Source organism: Meriones unguiculatus, chromosome 11 (genome assembly GCF_030254825.1).
Source record: "Meriones unguiculatus strain TT.TT164.6M chromosome 11, Bangor_MerUng_6.1, whole genome shotgun sequence".
Lineage (NCBI taxonomy): Eukaryota > Metazoa > Chordata > Mammalia > Rodentia > Muridae > Meriones > Meriones unguiculatus.
The window spans coordinates 10,672,011-10,699,973 of NC_083359.1; the positions used below are offsets into that span (position 1 = coordinate 10,672,011).

At 46.6% G+C, this 27,963-nt stretch overlaps 1 protein-coding gene across 1 annotated transcript; it reads right to left on the bottom strand.

Annotated features, from left to right (window-relative positions):
- Nucleotides 1-5,099: 5,099 nt before the first annotated feature.
- On the bottom strand, nt 5,100-26,879 carry Alkbh5 (alkB homolog 5, RNA demethylase). The gene is made up of 4 exons (XM_021639519.2): nt 26,107-26,879; nt 16,244-16,324; nt 10,433-10,588; nt 5,100-9,212 (listed from the first exon to the last, which is right to left on the bottom strand). Exons 1-4 carry the CDS (start codon nt 26,877-26,879, stop codon nt 9,035-9,037), a joined length of 1,188 nt encoding a protein of 395 aa, XP_021495194.1. The 3' UTR covers nt 5,100-9,034.
- Nucleotides 26,880-27,963: the final 1,084 nt, after the last annotated feature.

Genomic DNA, 27,963 nt, shown 5'->3' on the forward strand with positions numbered 1-27,963 from the left:
CCACAAGGTGGTTCACAAACATCTGTAGCTCCGTTCCAGGGAATCTGACTCCCGCCATTGGGGGGGAGCAATGTAGTCCATAGACAAACATGCAGACGAAGTACCTTTACACATGGAAATTAGGAAAAAACCAATCAAGTGAGAACACAGAAACTCCTGCTTACACAAAGGGTGCGCTATGATCCTGCTGCCAGGTAGCTCTGAGAGGTCCACCCCCTTGCCAACGTCCCTCATTTGCTTCACACAGCTTTTCAGATTAGTCAGTCAGGAATAGACTGGTAGGAAATGACACACACACACACACACACCTTGCTGTAAGGATAAAAGCCAGGGGATACACAGTGCACACATTTTACAGAAAACTTGCCTTCCCAGCTGCCTCGTTCATGTGTTTCTAGGTGCAAGCCAGAACAGACTTTTAACTCAGGCTTCTCCATGTAGCCTGCCTGACAGTCCCCGCTGACCTGCCTTCTCCCACCTCCCTGCTGCAGACTGTGTGTGCAGTGAGGGTGCTTTCAGACCAGAACTCAGGGCCTGCTGGATGAGCAGTCTACCAACTGAGCTATGTCCCTCTGTCTTAGGGTCACTACTGCTGTGATGGAACACCACGACCAAAAACAATGTTCTGTGTAACAGTTCCTCACAAAGGGAGTCGGGCCAGGAACTCAGAGGGCAGGAACCCAGGGGCAGGAGCTGATGCAGAGGTCAAAGCTTACTGGCTTGCTCCTCATGGTTTCCTCAGCCCATTTTCTTAATAGAACACAGAACCACCTGCCCAGGGACAGCCAGGGATAGCTCAGGGATAGCACCACCCACGGTGGCCTGAGCCCTCCTCCACCAATCACTAATAAGAAAATCCCCCACAGCTGGATTTTTTTTTTTTTTTTTGGACAGGTTTTCTCTGTGTAGCATTGCCTGTCCTGGAATCACTCTGTAGACCAGGCTGGCCTCTGCCTCCTGAGTGCTGGGATTAAAGGTGTGTGCCCAAATCGCCCAGCCTACTTTATTTTTAAAATTGTGGGTGTGGGGCAGTGCGCATGACTGCAGGCATTGGCAGAGGTGGCAAACTTCAGCTCTCTCGGAGCTGGGGCTGCAGATGCTGGAGTCCCAGTATGGGCGCTGGGAGGTGAACTCAGGTCCTGGGCGAGCACAGTTTGTGCTCTCACCCGTCTCTTCAGCTCTTGAGTAGATTTTTTTTTTTTTTAACATCTGAGAAGCATAAATTCGATGCTTTCTTGTTCTGAATGCAAACCCAACCAGCTGCACACGCCCCTGCTTCCTTTGTCTTCCCTGATAGGATGTACTGTGCCTTGAATTATAAGCTACAATAAACTCTTTAAATTGCACGAATTTCTGTGAAAAGGTAAAAAAAAAAAAATGTGTGTGCCATCTGATCTTATCTATGTAGGAAGTGGAAAGGATCTCTTGAATCTAGGAGTTTGAGGTTAACCTGAAGGACATAGCAAAATGTACCTGAAAGGAAGAGAGAGAGAGAGAGAGAGACAGAGAGAATAAGATGGATGTAGTGGAACACCTTTAGCCCTGATGGTCTCAGGATGCAGAGGCAGGTGGAATTCTACATGCCCCAGACCAGCCTGGTCTACAAAGTGAGTCCAGGACAGCCAAGGCTGTTGCAGAGAAACCTGTCTCAAAAACAAAAGAAAAGAAAAAAGAGAAGAGAGCTGAGAGTTCTACACAACAGAAAGAGACTGTACCACGCTGGGTAGAAATTGAGCATAGGAGTGTCAAAGCCCCGCTTTCACAATGACAAACTTTTCCCAACAGGGCCCCGCCTCCTAAAAAGTGTCACCCCCCCAGGAGTCAAGCATTCAAACACATAAGTCTGTAGGGGCCATACGTATTCAAACTATCACAGTAGAAATGTTCCTCAGCTAAGCTTGAACATTTTAATTGAGTCCTCAGGAAAGGGTGCCTTAGGAAAGGCATATGTGTTATCTTTAGGTTTGTTTGTTTTTTTGTTTTGTTTTGTTGGTTTTTTTGAGAAAAGGTTTCTCTGTGTGGCCTTGACTGTCTTGGACTCCTTCTATAGACCAGGCTGGCCTTGATCCGCCTGCCCCTGCCTCCCAGAGTGCTGGGACTACAGGCAGGTGCCACTGCGCCCGGCTTTATCTTTAGTTCTTGTAGGTACAAAGACCACTCTACTTTAGAAAAAGCAAAAATAAATGGAAGCTAAGGACAGAGAAGTGACTTGGTCTGGGACCACTTTGGACTACATCCCTGCAAAAAGAAGAGGAGAGGGTGATTCTAAAACAGGGCAAAAAGGAAGTCCCAAGGGAGCAGAGAAAGCTCAAGGAGAAAGCCTAACTTGACTCAGCCTTCCAGGGGCTTGGCAGGTCTAGAATTCCTGCAGGAGATCTAGGCTGGATGGGGTAGGCTTAGGATGTGAGGAAGCTAAGGGATGAGAGGACAAGAGGGTTACCAGGACAGGGGTCAGCTGGACAGCCCTAGGGCCTCGGTGAGGGCCTCATTCTTCCAGGAATGAGGTAGGCAGGCACACCTGATCTAGTGGTACATTCCATCCAGAGGCTGGGGTGTCCTCACCATCCTCATTTTACAGAGGAGGAAACAGGCTTTTAGAAGGACCTTGCCAAGGAGGATGGCAAGACCCCGGCCAGACCGGAATTTGTCCTGGGCCTTTGTCTTGAAGTTCCCCCTCCCCAACAAAGAAAAGGTCAGAGGCAGATAATACAGTCATCCTTCTCCTGAGACAGGATTCAGCTTGACATAGGCCTGCCCCTGGATATTGACCTGAGCTCTTAAAAAAAACATTTTATTTATTACTATTCATGCATGCACATGTGTATGTCTGCATATATGTACGATGTGGGAGTGGGACACATAAAGACAGCTTTGTGGAGTCAGTTCTCTTACCTTTTCCTCAAGTTCTAGAGATTTGATCTAGAAGTTGATTTCTCTAGAATTTGATCAAATTCAGGTCATCGGGCTCGGCAGCAAGCGCCCTGGCCTGCTTATCTATCTTGTCTTGCTGACCCCGGGGGCTGTGCTTTATTTGGCTCACGCTGTGAGCATAACAGACAGACTCAGCATGGGGCGCCTGTGCAGGGTCAGCCTTGGCCTTGAGGCTGCAGGGACTGGGTGTTTGGATGCTGAAGCAGGTCAGCTGGGAAGTGGAACTGTATGCTTCTTCGTTCCTGTGGCTGATCCCAGGTTCTAATCACGTGCTGCCTCCGCCATCTCCCCTCTCCAGACCTTCATCTTCTCACTGTAGAATGGGGGTAGTGTTCTCCCGTTTGTGAACACTTAAGCTACACTCTTTGATTTTTGTTTTTGTTTGTGTGTTTGGAGACAGGGTTTCTCTGCGTGGCCCTGGCTGTCTTAAAACTCATTCTGTAGACCAAGGCTGGCCTCAACTCCACGGGCCTGTGCCTCCCGTGTGCTGGGGTTGGAGGCACGCACCACCGCACCACCGTCTAATGTTCTGTTCATTTTACAGAGGAAGAAACTGAAGGCGGTGAGGTTGCCGCTTGCTCACTGCACAGCTGTAGAATTAGGATCTGACTCTAAGTGCGGTTTTAGAAGTCGTGGTATTGAAAGGGACAGTAAGTAGGAAACCTCATTCCCAGTGAAAAAGCAAAAGGGGTAGGAGCGATGTCATAGGCTTCCGGCCTGGGAGCTCCACAGTGTGCTCGGGGAAGTCAGCACTAAGAGGTACTCCCAGCAACCAAGGAGCCCGGTCCTGCCAGTCCTGCTGGAGAAGGAGCCCGAGCCATGCCACCTGAAGCAGGACACGGTGGGTGTACAACTTCCCCAAGGGTGAGATCCACGTCGGAGGCAACTTTCACAGCTGTCCCCAGCTCACAGAACACCTGAAAGCATCTGTTTGTCCCCAGGTTGCATGCCCTAGTACAAGTACTAGCCACAAGGACCCTACCTGTGCAGAACGGAAGCAGTGGGCAACCGCAGGCAGTTATGTGACCTCTGGGTACTCAGTCCCTCACCCAAACCCAGAACTGGCTGCTGCTGCCACCCTGAGGGCACGGGGAGAATTGCAGCAAGGAATGTCTGGTACTGAGCTGGTGGATCCTAGGGCTCCAGACCTACCTGTGTATCTGGGATCCTCTACTTGACACTTCCACTTCCTAGTTGCTTGGCAGCTCAGTTTTTTCTACTCAGTCGTGTTCACAGCAGCTGGCCAGATGGTTCCTTCTGTCAAAAGCCCCCAAATGGGAACCCAGAAGTATATGGCGCTAGTTGCAAAACTCAACTGGCAGATCATGTTTTAGAGAATATAGCTCAGTGGTAGAGTGCTTGCCCAACCATCAAGGCCTTGGTTTAGTTCCTAGCACCAAAATAAACAAATACATATATACATACACACATAAATAGTGTGTGTTTGTGTGTATATCAAACCCATTCCCAGCCAGGCGGTGGTGGCGTAAGCCTTTGATCCCAGCACTTGGGAGGCCAGCCTGGTCTACAAAGTAAGTCCAGGACAGCCAAGGCCACACAGAGCAACCCTGTCTCAAAAACAACAAACAAACAAAAAATCAGACCCATTTCCACAAAGTTCCTGTGCCAGTGAACAATGTCAAAAGAAAATTAGGGATTGAGAATGGGACTCAGTTTTATTGTTTTCCTAGCATATTCCCTGTTCTGAGTTTGGTTCCCAGCACCGAGGAAGAAAATATTTACATAAAATTGAAATTATATTAAAGACCAAGATACTAATATTAAAAAGTAAGAACTTTCTGTCTACTGCATGATCCCCCTGCTTCAACTTCCTGAGTGCTAGGATCATACAGGCGTACACTAGCTGCATTTAGTCTATTTAGGATCTATGTGTTTTGTCTGTGTTTGGTGCTGGGGACTGAACACGTTAGGTAAACAATCTATCCAATTCTAGGTGATATCCAGCAAACAATAACTCAACAGCCAGATTCAACACAGAAACAGAGTCTGAAGAGTCCCCAGCGCCCACCCGGGACAAGCTCACAGGTCTCTTAACCTCGGCTCACTGCTAGTTCTAACCTCCTTAGGCACGTGCACTCGTGTACCTAAGTCCACATCAGACGCATACAACTTAACACAACTTCAAAACAAGAGTCAAACAGGTGAAATTAATTTAAATAATGTATTTTATTTAACTCAGTATGTCCAAAATAGTATTTCAACATGTAATCAATATAAAGTTATCAATTATTTATTTTACATTCTTTTTTTTCATACTAACTTCAAATTCTGGTGTGTATAAAGCATATCTCAATAGAAACTAGCCACATTTCAAGTGCTCAAAAGCCAGAGTCCAGTGGTTCCAGGTTGGACAGCGTTAAGTTTAAACTTACAGAAAGCAATGAGCTGCTGGGGGCAAAGCTAACATTTGCAAGGCCTAGAATGCGCAAGGCCCTGGATCTGATCCCCAGCACTAAAGAAAAAAAAATGCAAGCAAGTAATGAAGTAAATATTATCATCCAGATTAAATTATAAAATAGTGCTGAGAAATTTCAATCCAATTAATACAATTTCTTAGAGGAATCAAAAGGTCACAGATTTAGTAATAATTTTTGAAGGAAAGAGCAGCGTGGTAAGCTGCCCAGCGGCCCCCAAGGCTCTCAGGTTCTAGCTTCTGGAAGGCATATACTTTACTTTTGCAAGGAGTGGAGGTTAGGATGTGGATCAGTGGTAGTCTTTGCCTAACACTGGACAGGCACTGGGTTCCGTCCCTGGCACTACCAAAAAAGGAAGTGGGGCTAGGACGCTGTGGATTACGTGGGTGTTCCTATATCCAATTACAAATGCCCACTTAAGACAGGGACAGAAAAGGTTGGATGCAGTGGCAAAATTGCCAGTTCAAGGCTAGCCTTGGCGAGAGTGAGACCTTTTCTACACACACACACACACGGTGGAGGGGGCAGAGAGGCACTGAGAAAAATGTAGTATACAAAAGAGGCCATGTGACTAAGAATCTATCGTACTTGCAACTAGAGTGGTTAGAGCCACACCAAGCTTACAAGAGGCGAGGCTGGGACTCCCACCAGAGCCTCGGCAGGAGCATAAAATAGTTTACGGATCTGTTTTGAGACAGGTTCTCATTGCCCTCAAGCTCCCTATGTAGACCAGGCTGACCTTACATGCAACAGTCCTCTATGGCTTCTGTTAGGATTACAGACAAGCACCATGTCTGGCTGCTTTGCCTTTTGAGACAAGATCTTTTTAAGCTCTCAAGTTTGTGGCAATGTTTTGGCAGCCTTAGAAAAAGCTAAGACACACGGACAACAAGCATCTCTCTCACATGGTGTTTGAACTACAACCACAGATAGATGATGAATCCCGTATTTCAACAAAAAGCCAATCCGTGTTTTGTGGACAACAACTAGCTATAGGCTTACAAGCACACTGTACATGTTACTTATAGTCAATGGGCTCCACTGCTTTCCTCTCTATACATCATACAATACCTTATGTGCACCTAAGCATGTCATACACAATCTCTCGCCCATCCTGGGCCTGGCCTATAGGATACTCTTATTTTTCTGAACTCTGTAGACCTGTTTCTTCCTCCACACAACAGGGTTAGAGGAATGGGATGAGCTCCTGAAGGTGGGTGGGGCTGATGGAACAAAGCTTTTGGCCCAGTGCCATGGCTGGAACGGGAGTCAGGTGTAAGAAACGAAGGCTATTACTTCATACGGATGGGGACACTATACAGGTAGATCACAGGGGTCAAGCCTGAACCACCCTTGTCCCTAGGGCAAGGCATGCAAGCATGGAGTGGGATCACATCATGGTTGGGACAACATTTGGTACTTTTCTTTCAGTTCCAATGTCACTCCAGTCCACTGCACATATCACACAGAGGCCCTGGTCCTTTCTGTCCTAGCACTGCTTTTCAAACTGTACTGGCCAGTCATTCTATGAATAATGAAATAGCTGGACCAAATTCCACAGTGGCAATTTGACCAAACTGGTTCAGATCATGGAGCAGAGCTGGGGAGATAGAAACAGTTGGCAATACTCTAGGATCCACATTAGGGACCCCAGTGAACTGAAGCCCACTGAGTCCCAGCTTCACCCTATCCCATCTGCTCTGTCAATGTTCTATCCAGAGGGCGGCAGGAGCAGTAGCTCAAGAACCTGGCTATGGAGTGAAGAAGGGCTGTCCTCTACCAGAGTTCCTTGTCCTTGCCCAGCTCCATTTGTGGCATTTGCACTGGCCTGCTGCCTTTCTACCAGGCCAGGAAGAGGATGTAGCTTCTAGGGTTCAACGAGGTGTGTCCAGGGTCACTATAGTTTATTGAAGGCCATCCTCCTTGAAAGGGAGAGGGCAGTGGGCAAGGGCAAGTCCACCTTTAGCCATCAATCAAGAGGTGTAGTGACTATTGTCTTCAGAGCACTGGATAAATCTGATTTCTCCAAATCCAGTTGGAAGGTTAAGAAAATAGATTAAGGGACAAACAAGGTCAGGCTTTCTCTTACCACATCATCAGACAACTGTTTCAAAATATATTAGATTTGGTTTTTATTGTAGAGCACACACAAATTAGAGCAAAGTGCTGCACACACAACTACAAATCATTTTTGGAAAAAGAGCATTAAAAAAAAAAAAAAAAGAAAAGAAAAGGAAAAGAAAAAAACAAAAACCCCAAAACCACAGAAGACCTGCAACTGCTTTAGTTATGCAGTCTCAGCTTGAGGAATCTACACTGGTAAAGGATTTCTGACCCCAAAGAGGGACTTCCTGATGGTTGGCTGCTCCCACATCTTTATAGCCACTGAGGCCCGAGGGGCAGGCCTCTGTGCACCTCTGGAGTGGTGGAGGCATGGCTCCTCAGAAGGCCTCTGTTTAGGGCAGGCCCAGTGCGGGCCTGGCTGCCAAAGTCATTCCTAATGAACCTGGTCAGCAAAGCCCAACAGCCTTCCAGGATCAAAGCAGGCAGACTTCACCGTTCTATTTTTTTCTATTATTTTTAGAAGTTCCTTCCCCAGCACCCAGACCCCTGAGGCAGAGAAAGTACCAACCCAACATGCAGGTCTGACTTCTAGCCTTGGATGTATGCTATTGATGGACCTACATATAGAGATGATATGGGAAAAGAGGTCCAAGATGGCCAACTGAGGAGAAAGGAAAAGGAGACTAAAGGGAGAGAAACACCTCAGAACAAAACAAAACAAAACAAAAACAAAACAAAACAAAAAAAACCCCCACAAAGCCCTACCACACACCCCAAGTTCCCATAACCCAAATGCAAGACTGGAAGCAAATCAGTTCCTCTAGCTAGAAACAATTCCTACACATGACCCACGGCAGCAAGTCTAACTGTTCATACAATCACACACATAGGCCTAAAAGGAGCAACCCAGCAAACAGGCATGCTCTTGGCAAAAGAGGTCAGGACCACTGTGCTAAGTCCCTTGACCACCCAGGATTGGTGGGCAGAGCAAGCCAGAAGGCATGCACTAAGCCTGGGGACTCTTGATACGGGTCGGCAGGGGCTGGCACTGTTTAAGACCCACACCCAGCCAACCTGAATAGTGGGAAATGGGGTATTTGCATGAGCTTCCAGAGCCTGGACAGCACGTGAGATGTAGGTGCAGCAGGCCCAATGCAGGGCCTGTATGGCTCCAAGGGACCTCATCCAAGCATGAGCATAAATGGAAAAAGGGCTGGCAAAAGAATAGACTTTGTTTAAAACACTGCAAAGATTTACATTTAAAGCCCAAACAAGAATTCCTTAACCAAAACATTTTGTGTGTTTAAATAACCTTAGCCTGACAGAGTTCCACTTGAAGACAGTTGTTCCCACTGTCTCTACTGGCTACTCTGGTAAGAGTGTTCCCCTACAGAAGCTAACAGCCTTTTTCATCAAAGAGGAAAGCCAAGAACCTAAGAACCCAGGTCTTTTGCCAATTCTGTTCTTTAGCCTTAATGGGCAACGAAGCAAGGAAAACGTATATAGGACCAAAATAACAAACAAACAAAGAAAAACACTCAAATGAAACAGAAGATGGGGCAGCTACATCAGGATTAGCCAGAGTCCCAGGAGGGCACACAGCCTCAGTGTCTCCGCATCTTCACCTTGCGGGTGGGGCTGCCGGCTGCTTCTGGGCAATCTTCTGAGGACTCGTAGGATTTGCGCCAATAGTTCTCAGAACTAAAGCTTCCCCTCCGCCGGTGTGTGGGCAGAAGCACAGAGCGCCGGTTTTCCTCTTTGTCCATCTCCAGGATCCGGGGCCTGCAAACAGTGGGTCAGGTTGTTACTTGAGAAGCCAGACAGAAGGATCTAGTCTTACCATCACTGAACGGGACTCTACCCTTAAACTGGGAAGGGATTCCCTTGAAGGATGCCTCTATCCTTGAACTGGGCTGCTTGCTCAGCAGATCTCAATCAAGATACACTGACAGCAGTGCCACTAAGTGACAATGGCCAGTCCTTGTCTTGGGGATGTCTCTTAACACCCTGTCGAATCTGCTTAATTCTGACTTGGTCCCTAGTACTTCTTCAGGTGCTAGGCGGTCCTTATCTCAGCTTCAAATCCCTGCATGGACCTCCTGTACACCTCTACTTTCCTCCGCTGCTGCTCATATCACCGCTTCAAACCTTGCAAACTCCTTTAGTCTCTAAAACCACTATGCTCTTTTCTGCCTCAGAGTTCTAGCTCTTAACTACCTTCTTTCCTAGAATGCCCTTCCACACAGATTTCTTGTCTTTCTGGTGTCATTTTAAATGTTACCCTTCCAGAAACCTTCTCTAGAGATCTTTGGTTCACTTCTAAGTGCCAAGAAGCAAGCATGTATGTTTGTGAATTCTCTCTCATGCCCCCCCACCCCCAAAGGGAGAGTTTCTCTGTGTACCTCTAGCTATCCTAGAACCCACTTTGTAGAGAATGTTGGCTTCGAACTCAGAGATCTGCATGCCTTTGTCTGCTGGGATTAAAGACGTTGTGCCACGACCACCCAGCTCCAAGATGCTCTCTTAACACCTAAGTATTTTTTTTTTAAGATTTATTTATTATTTATATAGCATTCTGCCTGCATGTGTGCCTTTACACCAGAAGAGGGCACCAGATCTTACTATAGATGGCTATGAGCCATCATGTGGTTGCTGGGAATTGAACTCAGGACCTCTGGAAGAACAGACAGTGCTCTTAACCTCTGAGCCATCTCTCCAGCCCCAACACCTAAGTATTAACCTACAAGTGTGTCCAGATGAGACCGAACAAGAAAAGTCATGGGAGGGCCATGGATTTACATTTCTCAGACTTTCTTTTGAACCCCTTCCTCCAAGGGGCAATATGCACTGGCCAGGTGTTTTGTCTGTTGTGTGTGTGTTCCACCAATGCCACTTTGCCAAAAGAAAGACAAGGCTTTGAAGTAAAGGACAACCCATGCTCCTGCCAGCCTTCAGGCAGAGCATCAGCTGCTTTGTTGGCCTCTGCTGAGGGTTCTAAGTACCTGTGGGCAGCATCAGGGTCCGCCTTTCGGTGGGACCTTTTGGGTTTCGGCGCAGGGTCTCTGTTGTTTCCTGACAGGCGATCTGAAGCATAGCTGGGTGGCAACGTGGAGCTACTCAGGGATTTTGTCTCCAATCGCGGTGCATCTAATCTTGTCCTGCAAAGGAAACACATATGGTGTCTCAAAAGGGCCTCTGGTAAAGGCATAAGGCCCATCAGAACAGATCTATCTCTAGCGAAGACCGGCTTGACCTGCAGGCCAGCAGCTCTGTACTTTGGTCTCTTCATAAGTTCAACTAGAGATTAGTCTAGTGACTTCAGAGAATGTTTTTCTTACTTTCAGGCCTAGAAGTGGAGATTGGGAACAACTTCTGTTTGGACACCTCAATGACTGCAATCTGCTATGCATGCAGACAGACCCCTGGGTACTCCCAGCCACACAACACAGAATTTCTCAACCCAGTTAGACGTGCAGTTTCTCTAGGAACATCTATCTATCCAACCTGCCAATGAATTGTGGGCATACTCCAATAGATGATCTCATCCCTGCCAGCACAGGGAAGGGTTTGCCCAGGAAGATAGGAGAGATGAAGGAAAGCAGAACCACCTTACTCTCTCATAGACATAGGGTCATGAAGGCCAAGTGGCAGAGCTAGGGAATGAAGAGAAGCCTAGCCTACTCCACACCCCTGCCACATCAATCTAACAGTAGTCCTTTGGGGAAATGCTAAACAAACAGAGACCAAAAGGACTTTTTTTTTCTTCTTTTTTTTTTTTTGGTTTTTCAAGACAGAGTTTCTCTGTGTAGCCCTGGCTGTCCTAAACTCACTTTGTAGAATTGACTGGCCTCAAACTCATAGCAATCCGCCACCATGCCTGGCTCAAAGGAGCTTCTTTTTATTTAATAAAATTATATACATAAATATATATATAATTTTAAAATTATGTATATGTCCGTCTATTGTGGGGAATATGTATGTCCATGGAGGCCAGAGAAGTTGGATTCCTTGGAGTTGGAGCTACAGGTGGTTGTGCGCCACCAAATATGGGTGCCAGGAACTGAATTCAGGTTCTCTGGAAGAGCAAAGCATGCCTGAAGCACTGAGCACCTCTCTAGCTCTCCCTACCCAAGGCTTTTGAAAGTCTGAGGCGTGTGCTGTAGTGCACGCCTTTAATTCAGCACCCAGGAGGCAGAAGCAGAGGCAAGCAGATCTTTGAGCTGGAGGCCAGCCAGGGCTACAGGATGAGATGGGGGGGAATCAAGACAGTAAGCAAGCAAGAAAGAAAACGAAAAGAAGAGAAAACGAAAGAAAAGAAAGAGGGAAAGGAAAAAGGAAAGGGGAAAGGAAAGGAAAAAGGAAAGGGGAAAGGAAAGGAAGGGAAAACATAAATTAGGCTTAAGGTGGAACAAAAGTGAAGATCTGCCTAACAGGTCTGAGCTGGGGCCCAGACTATAGTTATGTAAAGTACTTATCAAGCACATGAATCAAAACTCCTGGGTTTAATAACCAACACAAGAGGAAGAAAAAAAAAAAGTAAGCAAATTTGAGTACTTATCAAAGGAGAGGGCTGGCCTGAAGACTGCCACTGCCAGAGTTGCAACTCTGTCATCAGGGCAAAACGAATCAGGCCAAGGTACAGATGAGACTGGAACCAAGAAAGGATGGCCAAGGCTACAACAAGTCAACATGGACTGGGGAGTTGGCTCCAACATTTAAAATGCTTGCCAGGCAAGCAAGAGGAACAGGTAAAATATCCATGTGTAAAAATAAACAAAACAAATTAAAAAATGAGTAGAGATGATGGAAGAGTCCCAACATCAACTCTGGGTCTCCAATGTGTACACGCACATGCATACACATGTACCACACACACGAAAACAAAAGGACAACAAATAGCCTCCAACACATCCACACGTAGACTGTGGGTCAGGAAGGGATAGACTTTGTCTCAGGAACCCCTCTTAGGCTCCTTTCCCACTCATCATTTAACACCCAGAAGCTGCTGAAGGTAGGGAACAATACTAAACTAAGAGGTCAGACCCCTGGCTTCAGTCACACAGCTACTACCCTATCAAGGTCTCTAACAGAGGTGCTCACTGTGGTGGAGCAGAGCTGCCTGAAGGCAGCACCACAATTCTGGGAGATGGGGCATCAGCCCACATTCACTATGCTCCAAGTGTCTCCGTGGGGCAACAGCTTAGGCATGGTTACAGCCAGGAAACCAAGATCTAGCCATTCAGACTTTCCTGAGGACAGAGCAAAGTGTACTCACCACACCCCTCCTCCGTTCACCCAGACACTAACTAGGGTGGGGTCCTCTGGCTCCAATGGTAAAATAAGCCACTGAACTCAGGCTCTTCCAACCTGTTATGTGTGAACCCCATACTCCACTGCTTTTGGTGGCTTCCTATTGCCATGCAGATTTGTATCAATTTCTACCTCAGTTCTAGTCTGTTCCAGTAGAGTGGAGCCTGCCTTCCCTCTCTTTTTCTGGTGCCATGAATGGAACCAGGGCCTCAGAAGAGCTAAGCAAGTCTTTAGCATGGAGCTACATCCCTCGCCCAAAGAGCACCTCTTGGCCAAACTACCTCAGACCCTGAGACCCTTTGTTCTCTGTTCCTGGAGAAGGCCTTCCTGCAGGTCTCTCAGAAGCCTTTCTTGACTTACTTCAGTAGCTAATTTCCCCAGAGGACACACAGATAAGAGGTCACTTGGGCTGGGTATAGCTCAGTGGTAAAGCATTGGCCCACTCATAAACGCCATCATGAAAGAAACACATCAAATCATACTAATAATACTCCTAGCTAGGTGTGCTAGTGCACACCTTTAGTCCCAACACTCTGGGAGGCTGAGGCAGGCAGAGCTCTGTGAGTTTGAGGCCAGCCTGGTCTACAAAGTGAGTCCAGGACAGCCAAGGCTACAGAGAAACACTGTCTAAAAAAATAACAAAAACCACAACAAAACAAAACATAATTTCTTAGGGCTATACAACCTAGAACACACTAATGTTAGCTAACTTTTGGTAAATGATCTCTAGCTATTTCTCCCCTAGTGCTTCAGAACATTTTTTTTTCTTTTGTTTTTCTAGACAGGGTTTCTGTTTTAGCCTTGGCTACCTTGGAACTCACGCTGTAGACCAGGCTGGCCTTGAACTCACAGATCTGCTTGCCTCTGCCTCCCAAGTCCTGGAAACTTCAGAACCTTTTTTTGGATATGAAGAGATTTACTGTGTGGGAGTGGGAGTGGGGAGTGAGGAGAAATAGACAGAGATTAAAGAGAAAGTGGGAGAGTGTAGAAGAGAGAAGGGAATAGTGGGGGTCCCCAGGAAAGAAACTGAAGCAGAGAGGGCCAGAGAGGAGAGAGGACAAGCCTACTTCTCTTCCGGATCTTGTCAACTCAGACGGATTTGAGCTGGCATTACAACTGCCAGGTCTTCCTTCTTAGTTTATGCTCTCCTTATCTGAACTTTATGCAAGACTGACTCTAACCCCTGACTATAAGGAACAGGACGGACTCAATATCCAGACTGTACTCACTAGAACCTGGCCTTACCAAAAGACACCACACATCACCCACGTACTGCAAGGCTACCTCTGATCTCTAAATAGTATCTGGATGCCCAAGTAAGGATACGTTCCTTTTCAGCTGTCTCAGTTTATCCTTTTACAAGACAAGTCCCAACAGCTATTCTGAAACGACTGTTTGGCAGCCCAAATTATTCATTAATCAACTGATGCCTCATTTGGCTTGGATGGCAAGCCTTGGATGGCAAGCTAGGCTCCAGACACAGCCTCAACTACCCCTAACTATGAATTTGGGAATTCATAATTGCCATATGACGAGCTGTGACAGCCTACAGAGGGATGGTACAGGCACAGTGGTGCACACCTTTAATAATCACAGCACTCAGCACTTGGGAAGCAGAGGCAGGCAGATCTTTGTGAGTTCAATGCCAGCTTGGTCTACAAAGCGAGTCTAGGATAGCCAGGGCTTAATACACAGAGAAACCTGTCTTGAAAGCCCAAAAAGATGTAATTCAATAGTGAAAGTCTAAATCCAATGTGAAGCTCCAAAGCCTCTATTCCAAACACCTATTCTAACTATACAGAAGTTCATTGAACGTCACTATATAGAAGTTGTGTAGTCTTGGGTCTGTTGAAGGCCAGAAGAGTGTCGGATCCCCTAGGAGTAGAATTACAGATGGTTGTGAGCCACCATCTAATGCTGGCAATCTAACCCTGAACGTCTGGAAGAGTAGCCAGCACTCCTAATGAGCCAACTTGCCGGCCTTTTTGAAACAGGGTCACTCTATTGCTGTTCCAGCTGTTCTGGAGCTCACTATGTAAACCAACTAGCCTTGAACTCACAAAGTCCATCTTCCTCTGCACTATTCCACTTGACTTATCTGCAACATTTTCTGTAACAAAATTTAAAAATGTATTCAAGATCTTACTTTTTTTTTTTTTTTGTTTTTTGAAACAGGGTTTCTCTGTGTAGTCTTGGCTATCCTGGACCCACTCTGCATACTAGGCTGGCCTAGAACTAATGGAGATCCACCTGCTTCTGCCTCCTGAATGCTGGGATTACAGGTGTGAGTCACTATGCCCAGCATAATTTGCTTAAATTAAAAAAAAAAAAAAAGCAAATGTCATACATCCCAGCAAGCATAGGCTGAACCTGTACACTGAACTTGCTTTGCTCACCATTTTTTTTTTTTTTAATTTATTTCAAAAGATACTCTTATTATGGTGGCACATACCTTTAGTCCCAGCACTTCAAAAATAGAGGCTGGTGAGTTTCTAAGAGTTCAAGACCAGCCTGGTTTACATAGTAAATTTGAGGCCCACCAAGACAACACTGTAAGAATGATTTAAACGAAACAAAGACGGCAAACTAGCAAACCAGCACACAGCTTCATGTAGCAGGCTGCCTTGAACTCCTGTCCTAGGTGTTAACATTTCAGGGGTGGCTCACTATGTTTGACTAACTTTTCTCTGTTTTTTTCTTCCTTTTCTTTCTCCCTTCTTTTCTCTTTTACTCTATGATAGGCCTCACTCAAAGTCTCAATCCTTTCACCTTAGCATCCCAAATGAATTACAGGTATTAGTGAGCCACCATGCCCAGTTAGGATAGGGGAGGTTATAAATGTTAGTATGTCCCCAAGGGCCCGCACCAGAGGGGGAACAGCCACAGCTATGAGACAGCTAAGTACTGCATCCTGACCTCCCACTCCTGTCACCTCTCCTTATTCCTTTGCTCCTTCTAGAAGTGAAAGCCTAGGCATTTTTAAAGTAGGCTGCTACGGTACAGTCTAAAAATAATTACTGAAAGCGCATGTGACAAGTCAGAATAGAGGGTAAAGAAGAGTGGGGGTGAGGTTGGTTTAGAAAAGTACTCCCCAAATCCTGTTTCAAGACTGTGCCCAAAGGAACTGGAGATAACTTAAGATTAAAAGAATGCACTGTTCTTGCAGAGGACTTGAGTTTGGTTCTTAGCATCTATGTCTGGTGGCTCAGAACTACCTGGAACTCCAGCTCCAATGGATCTGACTCCCTCTTCTGGACTCCACAGACACTTGCACACATGTGTACATACCAACACACAGACACACATAATTAAAAATAAAATAAATCCTTAAAAGGAAAAAAAATGTGTCAACAGATATCAGGAGCACTTTTGTTCAATACTGCCCCCTCTAGACAGTCAAAGGATGTAAAATATTGACAAGCCAGAAGTACAGAGGTAAGTTCTAAAATGGTCCAGGCAGGCCTATAGGTAAAGCAGAGGATGCCAGCCATGAAGGTACTTACTTCCTGAGAATGATGACCGCCCTTCGTTCCTTAATGTCCTGAGGCCGTATGCAGTGAGTGATTTCATCAGCAGCATACCCACTAGAAAGAAAGAGAACAAGTCACCAGTAAGAGAGTAAACAGACAACCAAAGTTCACTGGGGACAGAAACAGGATCAAGTCTTCTGGTTGCCCTCTGCCTACTACTTGAGAAGTTCAAGAATCTACATGGAAGAGAAACACCACATTTAAGCCCTAAGTAGTGTCTGAAAAACTTGGCACAGAAGATTCACTGGTCACTTAACAGAGTGAAGTAGGACTCCCCTAGTATAGACTAGAATCCCTTTTGTTTGCAGCTCTTAAGGCTAGGGTATAATTCAGAAGTAAAGCACTTGCCTGGCATGTGTAAAGCCCTGAGTTCAACTCCCAGCACGAAAACAAATATAAAAACAAAATTTGGAGGCAACTGGAGTAAAGTGGGAGTCCTTGGCGAAAACACAGAAGCCTGGCCCGACCCATGCATATAGAGGAGCTGAGGCAGTTATGGACAACACAGAAATATAGGGAGGACGAGGATCATTAATTCCCAACACAGACCTGGAAACAAGTTTTCAAAAGCCTCCTTCCCCTATGGGGAAATTCAAAATTGTGAATTCAGGTATGTTTCAGATATTTTACAAATTTCCATCATAATGAAATTTCTGCTTAAAAGTTACATGATTTTAAAACTGCTTAAAGGCTAACAAATGTGGTTAGGTAACTATCCTCTCACCTGGCATCCTTCTGATTTGAAGTTGTGGGAATAATTCTGATCACTGAGCCCCTCACACGTTCTCAATGAGCACCCCAAGATATTCTCTCTCAGTTTCCCTGAGCTGCAGAGATCAACACAGCCTGGTGCCCGGCCTGGTGAAAGAGCTTTCCCATTTAAGATTCCTAGTTGCCCCTAGACCACACACCTTTTTCTCACAGCTGCTGATCAGCTATCTCTCTCTCTCTCTCTCTTTTTTTTTTCCAGAGCTGAGGCCCAAACCCAGGTCCTTGTGTGTGTTAGGCAAGTGCTCTACCACTGAGCTAAATCCCCAATCCCAAGGAGCTACTTCTCAAGTGCAGCTGTACAGATCACACACGCTTCGCTAACTCACACACAAAAGATCTGGGAATGACTCCTTAAGGGCCAGACTGCACCAAGAGCAATGCTGGATTCAAAAGGCAGTAAGAAATACAAAGCCAAATTGTTTCAGGGTCGGCCACTGGAGCAGTGGTTCTCCACTTCCTAGTGCTGAGACCCTTTAATACAGTTCTTCATGTTGTGGTGAACCCCAACCATGACATTACTTTTGCTGTGACTTTATAACTGTAATTTTGCTACTGATAATGGAAATATCTGTGTTTTCCCATGGTTTTAGGTGACCTCTGTGAAAGGGTTGTCCAACCCCAAGGGGGCGGCAACCCACAAGCTGAGAAACATTGCCCTAGAACAAAGCACGTCAGATTTAAAAATCTGAATGCAGTTGGCCATGGTGGTCATGCCTTTAATCCTAGCACTTGGGAGGCAAAGGCAGGCAGATTGCTGTGAGTTCGAGGCCAGTCTGGTAAACATAGCAAGTCCAGGACTATTATACAGAGAACTGTCTGCAAAAACAAAAACAGAACTGATTTGAAAGCCAGGCTTGATAGTGTATGCCTTAAATTCCAGCACTCAGGAAGCAAAGGCAGATGGCTCTTTGAAAGTTCAAGGCCAGACTAGTCTCCATAGCAAGTTCCAGGACAACAAGGAGTACCATAGAGTTTCCTGTTCCCCAAATTCTGATTTGAGTCCATGCTGATGACAAAATGACCCTCTTTATAAATGCCTTCCCTGTTCCTATCCCCACTTTCAGCTGCTTCTAGGTCAGGGTTCTTTTTTTTTTTTTTTTTTTTTTAAGAATTTATTTTCTTTTATGTGCATTGTTGTTTAGCCTGTATGTGTGTGTGTGAGGGTGTCAGCTTTTGGAGCTACAGACAGTTGTGACCTGCCATGTGGGTGCTGGGAATTGAACCTGGGTCCTTTGGAGGAGCAGTCAGTGCTCTTACCTACTGAGCCATCTCTCCAGCCCCTAGGTCAGGGTTCTTTAGTGTTTTTGTTTTTAAGACTTATTTATTTACTATGATATGGCCTTCATGTGTGCTGGCATGCCCAGAAGAGGGCACCAGATCTCATTATAGGTTATGAGCCACCATGTGGTTGCTGGGATTTGAACTCAGGACCTTTGGAACAGCCAAGTGAGTGCTCTTGCTCTTAAAAACTCTGTGCCATCTCTCCAGCCCCTTGTTTGTGTCTGTGTGTGCATACTATCCCCACCTAAGATATGGACAAACGTCCATAAGCCAAGTCAAGTTCGAGAATACTTATTAGAGTTTCAAAAAGTATTGGTATGTGAAAAGATCTAAAAGTTACTACAGCAAAAGACTCATTGACTTTAACCCACTCTTCACCCCTATTAATAACTGTGAGCCTACAACAAGGAGACACCCCACACAGAAGTTACAGACACGGGTTCAGGACTTGGTCAGCTATAAGCTTTTTGGCCTGTCTGAGACAGGGTCTTTTTACGTAGCCCTGGCTGTCCTGGATGCAACTCACTATGTAGGCCAGTTGTCCTTAAACGCAGCGACTCACCTGCCTCCACCTCCTAAGTCCTGGGGTTAAATGTGTGCACCACTATGCTCTATCTAGCTACAAGTTTTCTACCTGCAGTTAAGTCACGTGTTGAACAGAAAACCTCCCTTTCTTCAATGCTTGTAAGCAGAGCATTCTCCAGTGTTCATTTTGTTATACTTTATAATTTTGGTATGCATTTGTCATTATTAAAAACTCAAGATGTTAAAATGCATACAGACACCACTTTCCTTCAAGGCAGAATCAAAAAATTATGGCAAACCTCTGCCAAGAAAGCAGTTAGAGGCCTACTTGAGGGTTAAGAATGATGCTGGATAACTCAGAGGACATCAGACCCTTCTACCTAAGATCCTAAGCATCTAAGGGGCCCAGACCACTTAGAAAGGCAGTCTGAGTTCAGCTCCTGCCAAGGAAATACAATCTCAGATTCCCTACAGAGTTCTACACTAGCAGGGATCTCTTGGTCCTAATCCTAGGCTAGTGCTAGCTCTAGGTCTCCCTCAATGATCCAAGTGGGCCTGTAACTATTTAATCTAGACTGGCACCAAACCCATAGCAATCCTCCTGCCTCAGCCTCTTAAATGTTGGATTACAGGTGTGAGCCATGTTATTATTATTTTGTATTAGTGATTAGAGGCCTGGCCGCAAACAGTCCTCCATATTCTTCCCAAAAGAGCTAAATGTAACAGCACATCTCAAAGGCCTGAATCTGCAGTGCCAGCTACACGCAATGTTCCTGCTGTTAATGACTATTATGTTTGACTTGGCTATTAGAAGCATGAACAAGGGCCCTGACTTCTCATTTCCAAAAAGAAACTACTTCTCTTGATGTAGCTCTGGAACAAATCCAGACTGTTTGTCAAAGCTTGACTGCTTCCATGTTCCCTGCCCCATCCTCCAAAGGGCTATAAAACAAACAAGCCACACAGGTTCCTGCCATAAGCCCAGGGCTCACTAGTATGGAGGGAGCGCTGCACACAACCACAGAAGTGGCCCTGACACACCAACCAACCTTATGTTTAAGGCTATTAACACCAATATTCTAGAACTTCCTGGTATCTGCGATAGCCCAGTAATTTTTCCTCTATGGGAGAGGGAACCCAAAAGGTTTTAATAAGTTCTCTCGGCTGAACTTAAGCAGAAAAGGACCAGCTGAGACGAGAGTGTTTTGTTTTATTTTGACTGCTAAGAATCCTACCTGCTACATGAGACAGTGAAAATCTCATTCTGCCAGTTTGATATGTAATACTGTGGGTCCAGTGTCCACCCTTGATGTGAAGGAAAGTTCTATGGCTTCCTGCTGCTGCTTTCACAAGGAAAGTAGAGGAGGAAATACCTTATGCTATCCAGCTGACCCGCTCTCTGCCTGGGCTGAGCCCCTATGCCCAGCATCGAGTGCCAGGACCTTGCTCTGTAACTCACTAATATATACGTTGGAAAAACTCGGGGGAGCTGAAACACCCATCTCCTCTCTCCCAGTAAATTTCCCTAAGCCTCCTGCCTCAAATGATTTCCTCCATGCTACCCAACCACACCATCTCATGACTCTTACTATATTTGGACTATGGAAATTGTGTTTTCCTTGTAAGACTATACTCTTCAAAGGCCTTACTCAACTCTGCACTGTAAACAAAAATTAAATGTTAATATTCTACACCAAAAAAATAAAATCTAACGTTTTGAAGTCTATATTTTAAGACCAACAGAGATTGCAACAAACCTTTCCTTGGAGGACTGTACACAAGTTAGTAAGTCTGGAAAACCATTAATAAGAAAATGTACAGGACTATGTACATTTCTTCTAGGGACAGTCTTGGAGATGGAGTTGCTAAAGCTCATTTTCAAGATGGCTACCATTCCCTAACTGTTCCATGCCCTGCCTAGGCCAGGACATACCCCCCCCCAAAAAAAAGGATGAACTACACAAGGTAATAGCCTAATACCAGCCTTGCTTTGATGGGCTATTTTCCCTAGGCAGCCCCCTTGAGTCTGCCTCACCACTGACAGGCTTGCAGGGGGAAGAAGTTAAGGGCTTCGAAGGTGGGGCAGGAGCCACTGGTACATAGGCAGAAGAAGTGTGGGTTCAAGCCTCCAGAAATGGCTTAACTTTAAATAAGTCTTGGGGCTTTGTAGCACAGATATATCTCGATTCTGTACATACCAAAGTACTGACAGCAGCTCGTCTCTTGAGATATCTTTAACTAAACTTCAAGAACTCGGCAGTGTAACAGAGATTCCAACTTTTCTAACAACTCTAAGGCATCACTGGTCTCCTTTTCAGTAAAAGAAAAAAACCAGGACCACACTTTGTTTAAGGCCAGGGTACACATGCCTCCCAGCACTCACACTAGGGAGGCAGAGGCAAGCAGACCTGTGAGTTCCCTCTATACATAGTGCATTCTAGGCTTACCCAGGGCTACATAGTGAAACCCTGTCTCAAAAAATAAAATAATAATTTGCTTATGTTCAAACAGCTAAAATAGTGATGATGAAACTTCTACCAAGTTTGGTATAATCTTTTCATTTTTGGTAGCTGAATGTGTTAAGTAACAGCGAAAGCAGAAAAGCCCATCTGTGTTTCTTGGTAACAAGGTTTAATTTGTCATGGGGCCTTGCTGGCCTCATCAAAGAATATGGGAATAAATACCAGTCCTATGAGACAGGGAGGGTTACAGCATACGGAGAGTTGCACTAATGGCTCAGGCTAAAATGGTCAGCCAGTCCGCGCTGAGATTTTCATGGCCTGTTTTGTTCTTTGCTTGCTCTGAGCTTTCTTGCTGAAGACCATGGGTCCCAGCTGCTTCTCCTTTGCTACTTTCTGCTTTGTCTGCCTGGCAACACAAAGGGGAGCCAACTTTATCAACCAACAGCCCATCCTCGGGGTGTACAGCTCTGACTGCATCCCATGGAAACAGAAAACTTCAAACAAGAGGCAAGTAAGATGGCTCAGAGGATTACGGTTCTTTCTGCCAAGAATGACTACCTTAGTTTGATACTAGGGACCCATATGGAGAGAACCAACTCCCACAAGTTGTCCTCTGATGAACCACAACACATATGCGCACACACAAATAAATGTTCATAATGGGGAAAAAAAGTTCCAAATAAAAGGTGCAGCCAAGGACTTTTCTGTCCTACTTTTCCAACTATTTTAAACCACAAAGCTAAATTTTACTTTCAATCAGCCAAACAAGATCAGTTATTAGCCCCAAACTGACGGGGATGTCTGATCCTTCAATTCTATTAACCAGAAGAATCAAAGATTAAGCTCACCAGTATACAATGGATGGCTAGATGAAGCAGTCACTTCTAGACTAGTGACCACGACCCAGGACTCTGGAATGACTATAAAGCAGTGATTAAGCAGTTAGCTTTAAAGCAATTACTCTTTTTTTCCCCAGAGACGCTTTCTCTGTGTGGCATTGGCTATCCTCGAACCAGATCTATAGACCAGGCTGTCCTCAAACCCATGGAGATCCGCCTGCTTATGCCCCACCAAGTGCTGGGACTAAAGGCCAGCTTGAAATGATTATTCTAACTAAAACAATTTAAGTCTGTTTTTTAAAAAAAATCTTATTTTAAGAATTACTTCATGAAGTAATGTTATTGACGTCTGTTTTTAAAGAATGATCTCATAAAGTAATGTTTATTGCTTTTTGATTTGCGCATGTGTGTGAGTGAAGATGCATGTAGAGGCCAGAGGTCAATTTCAGGTATCATTCCTAACGCATTATTCACTCTGCTTTTTTTTTTTTTGAGAAAAGTTCTCTCCTTGGTTAAGAAGGTGAGGGGAAGTCAGTGGCTAGTGAGTCCTGTCTCCACCTCTTTGGCCCTGTGATTACAAGTATGGGCCACATCTGGCTTTAAAGAAAAAAAAAAAGGGGGAAAAGGGGAGAGGTGGTGGAAGATTCCTAGGGAATCAAAGTTAGGTCCTTATGTTTTAAGCACTTTACCACCTGAACTATCTCCAGCTCTGAGATCTGCTTTAATCTGTCCTTTTCACTCTGCAGAGCCTGAGATCTGCTTTAATCTGTCCTTTTCACTTTGCAGAGCCAGGACAAATAACGTAGAATGAATTAACATGAAGAAAAGGTAAATAATAGAGAACAGCATAAAAAGGGGACCGACCCCCTTCCAGGTCCCAAATGGGAAGGTTACCAACAGTCAAACCCTGCCAGTTGGTTTGGAAAGGAATGTAAAACACTTCTAGAATGGTCTGCGAGGCCTTGCTCTAATAATATGCAAGTTTAGACACCAGATTCAAATGTCTGTCACTAATCAAAATACGTGCTGACCACTAATAAATGTAAAACAATTTTGCCATGCTGCCTTTGTCAAATAAGAGACACTATTGCCACTAACAACTGAACACAGACAGCAATAGCTAGAATCCATCTACATCTACAAAACACGGCTGTTTTCATCTAGCTAACCTGAAACTTTACCACTCTCAGCTCTGGTAAGTGAACCCATTAGGAAACAAGGAAAAACCAAAGCTCCTACAGGTTTCCTCGAAGGATTTGATGAGGGATGTTACTAATAGGCAGGTGCTCATTTAACTGCATACCAAGGAGGCAGAGAGTAATAGTGAGTAGGTGTCAAATTAAAGATTTAAATTAGCAGGTGTCCAAAACCTAGAACAATAGTTCTCCACTTGGAACGAAGCTGCCCTGCAACCCTCACCTACTGGGACAGCTGTCTGGAGCAGATCTCCGATTGTCATAAAAAGTGTAACTAGTGTCTAGGAGATAAAGACCAGGGACGCTCCTAATTTATTATTATTTTTTTTCTTTTTAACACTGTGAGGACAGCCCACTCAGAAAAGAATTTTACAGGAATTTTACAGAAAAGAAATTTACAAGCCACTCCAAATATCATCAGCAGTTGATATCAACAGTAATTGACTTAGATAGTAGCTGAGACTATCATTATCGTTACCAGGATAACCTCTACCACAGTCTCTCGATAGGGAATACCATCTGCCTCGCATTAATCATCTTTACCAATGACTGAGCTCTACTGCTGTGTAGCTCTGCTAGTGTGTGACTCCACCACTCTAACTTCCAGTCATTCTTTATGGTCCAGCTTCCTTCCTCCCAAGAACTTTCAGTACCTCACAGTGAGTACTGCCCCTTCAGTGTGCTTCTTTGATGAGCTATCTGGATTCTGATGATCCACTGGTCTAAAGCCCCTATCGAGAATGAACTACTATGCTTCAAGATCAACCAATTTCCTAGCACCTTTCCCACCCAGAGCAGGGGCTCAGGAGTGATGCTCCCAGACGCCAAATCACACTTAACAGACCATCTGTTACACAGTTAAGAAAAGCAGCTCTGAGAACATACCTACAAGATCCCATGATGCTGAGCTGGAGGCCAAGCCTAGGCTACAGGGTGAGACTGTATCAAGTAGGTAAATAAAATCCCAAAGCAAGGGAGAGCTGGGTTCAAAGCCTGGGGCAGCACTTTTCAGGATGTGGCTGGGCCTCCCACACCAACTATGGAGCCAAATCGGATCCAGGAAGGGTTAGAAGGGACTAGGAAAGCTTTAGGACTTTACTACTGCAAAGAGAAGACGATTTTCCTGATGACGCAATCTCGTTAATCACTAACAGACCTGCATATTAAGAATGTGAACATTCTGCTTTTAAATCTAAGAGTGTGACTGTTGGGGGAGTCTTAAAGTGCCTTAAGACTTCCCCATTAAGCAGCCAGTCACTACCAAACCTCTAGATAAGCTGAAAGGTGGACGACCACGAGGAAAAATATCCCACTAGAGGACCAAATGGCTTTTATGTGAAATCCTTTCAGCACCAAAAAAATTCAACAAGGCAGACCCCAAAATCTTCCTTACACAGCAAGCTCCCTGGAGAGTCCTCTTTTTGGGACAGTGGGTGGATCTTTTTGAGACAAAGTCAAAACATACAGCAACTTTCTGCTTCAGCCAGAGTGCTGAGCGTACAGGCATGTACTACCAGTTGGAAGTCCCTTTTAAAAACATCCCTTTTAAGAGACGTCCATCTGAAAGCACCACTGCACATCTGAGACACTCCAAACAGTTGTAGTCCGGGCCCTATTTTGAGGATTACTGAAGTACATTAACTGAGTTTTTATCTTTTTTAGGGCTGAAAGAAGACAGCCTCCGGAATAAGATTTTATTTCATTTAAACACCAACAATGTTCCAGCAGATGATTTACTTTGCTGGCCAGGGCACTGAGCTAATTCTTAGCAGGACTTGGGGCCCCAACTGGCCAAGAGCCTAAGATGTGGTCACCGAATCACAAGGCCAAACACCAGGTCAACAGACCAGCTGTATTTTGTTTTACTGGATCCCACTTACAGCTATGGTATTTCTACAAAGTGCCTACAGAGGCCTGAAACTAAGGGAGAATTTTAAGAGCGTGCTGCATTTTATTTCTGGTCAAAACACTAAAAACGTTCAATCCCAAGGAAGTCATCCTTCCCGAGAATGGAGAAATCTGGATGAAAACCAAAACAAAAACAAAAAAACCAAAACAAACAAACAAAAGACAAACCAAAAAACTCAAGGGCTCTGCCTGCATTTTCTGTTAAGGAATCCATTACACTTCGTTAAACCACAAACAACAGAACAGAGAAAACTTTTAGATAGTTAAACACAGGTTTCCTTTCTTTTTAAGATATGGAAATGAAGTACAAAACCGAAAGTGATTTGCTTAAAACCACAAGGAAAACACGAAGCCTTCAGTTCTTCTATCTCTAGGCACCACAGAAAAGCCGGCCAAGTGCATATTTGTAATCCTAGCAATTTGGGAGGCTGAGGAAGGAGAATCAGACATTCAAGACCATCCTTCTTTGTGTAGAAAGTTGAAGGCTAGCCTGGGCTATCTGAGACCCGCCCCTTTCAAAAACAAAATGCAAGACAAACACCACATACATGGAAAGCGAACTCGAACTCCTATGCTAGCCTTCAGAAAAACGCTTAGCCTCTCAAGAAGGATGCTTTTAGATGAATTCTCAGATAAGCTATTACGGCAACTTCAAAGCTGCCTACAGGTACAGAATTCCATATTGGTCTTATCCCGCTACGAGTTTTAGACACAAGCTTCCTATGGTCTGCACGCAAGAAGATGAGTCAGAACCATAAAAAGAACGGGCTCCCATCAGCGGCTGCTTCCTGGACCCGGCTGTATAGTTTTAGGCGGCAGGGTGCAGGGCCAGTCCCTCCTCCCAGGTGTGTTACCTGAGCACAGTCACGCTCCCCCTGCGCACCGGCAGAGAAAGCACAGGTTCCGACACCCGGATGGGCTTGAACTGGAACTTGCAGCCGAAGCAAAGTGCCGAGTCGCTAAAGAAAGACACGGACACGATCGGGCGCTCGAAGATGTGGATGGGGTCTACGTGAGATACGATGCAGCCGCCGGGTTGGTAGTCGTTGATGACTGCGCTGTTGACGAAGCCCTCGGGGATGACGCGGTGCTCCACCAGCTTCTGGATCACCAGCTGATGCACCCATTCCGGGATCTCATCGACGTCGCCCGGCGGGTAGAGGCGCTCCTGGCCCGGCCCGCGCTTTTGCAGTTGGGCGCCGTACGTGTAGCCCTCGCCGAAGAAGTACTTGTTGCGCAAGGGGGCCCGGTCCACCGTGTGCTCGTTGTACAGGCCCTTCTCGGCGCGGGACACCACCTCGTCGATGCGGGCCTCGATCTTGGAGCACTCATCCTGGCTGAAGAGACGGATCTGCCGGATGCCGCTCTTCACCTTGCGCGCCTCCTCCTCCTTCTGCAATTGCTGCTCCTCGTAGTCGCTGCGTTCGGGGTCCGAGTCCTCCTGGTACTTCCGTTTGGTGGTCCCGGACACCGGGTAAGGCTCGGCGGCGGCCGCGGCCGCCGCGGCGGCGGCCACAGCGGCGGCGGCGGCCGCGGCGGCCTCCCGGCTGCCTGCCTTGTAGTTGTCCCGGGACGTCATGGACTTGAGCTTCTCCCGCAGGTCCGTATAGCCGCTGGCGGCCGCCATGGCCCCCGCAACTCAACTCTAGGGTCCTCCGGGGAGGCCCGGCATGGCTCTTGGGGGACGCGCCCGGGGGCCCGAGAGGGAAGCGGGGGGTCCTCAGTGCCAGGCCCCCATGCGTGGGTCAAGGTACCGGCGGGGGGCGTAGAGGGGCCGGGAAGGGGTCGAACCTCAGCAGCGGCCGGTCATGCAGCACAGGCGACAGCGGGGCTTCCTCCTCCTCCACCCTCTCCACGTCCCCAGGAGCAAGGGCGCCGACAGCGCCTCATGCCGCGGAGGGCTTCGGCGAGGACTCGACCAGACTCTGGCTCGGACCCTCGGACGCCCGGACCGGCCCGCACTTTAAAGCTCTCCTCACGACGTCACCGCCTGCCCGCCCGACCTCCGACAGCGCCGCTCCTTAGCGGGCTTCTCGGCGCGCAGGCGCACCGCCGCGGGCCACGAGACTCCACGTCGTCTGAGCATGCGCGTGCGTGCCGCCCGGTCGGCCGAGAGGCCGGCGCAGGCGCACGCGAGGCCCGCTCGCCGGCCGCCGCCCCCTCCCCCACCCGCCGCGGGCCTCGAGAGAACAGCTCGCAAAACAACAATTTGCCTCCACGCCACGCCGCCTCCGGGACCCGACGGGCTCCGCCCGCCGGAGTGCGCTCGCGGTGCTGCGCCGCCGCGTCACGGCATCGTGCGGACGCCCGCAGGCGCCTCGGCTTCCAGCGCACGATCCTCGGGAATCACCACAACGCAGCCCGCCCCCGCGACCGCCCCCTTTGGCGCTTCCACTCTCTTAATTGGGCCGCCGGCCACGCGTTGGGCAAACACAGACTGGAGTTTCCCGAGTCGGTTGGTAAATCGTGCCTGTCAATCAACTAGTCTCCTTGGCTACTGCGTCCATCACTTAATTAGCTTCGGGCAGAAGCTCGAGGACCCCTGAAGGGTGAACGGGGTGGCCACGTAGGTGCCTGAATGGAGTTCCCGGCGGAGGAAAGCCCTCGGGACGCCCGCGGAGCTTCGGAAACAGCCGGAAAGTTTTCAGGTTGCGGGCTGCAGGGCGTCAGACCCAAACTGTGGAGCAAGCCAGACCGGCAACAGACGCCGG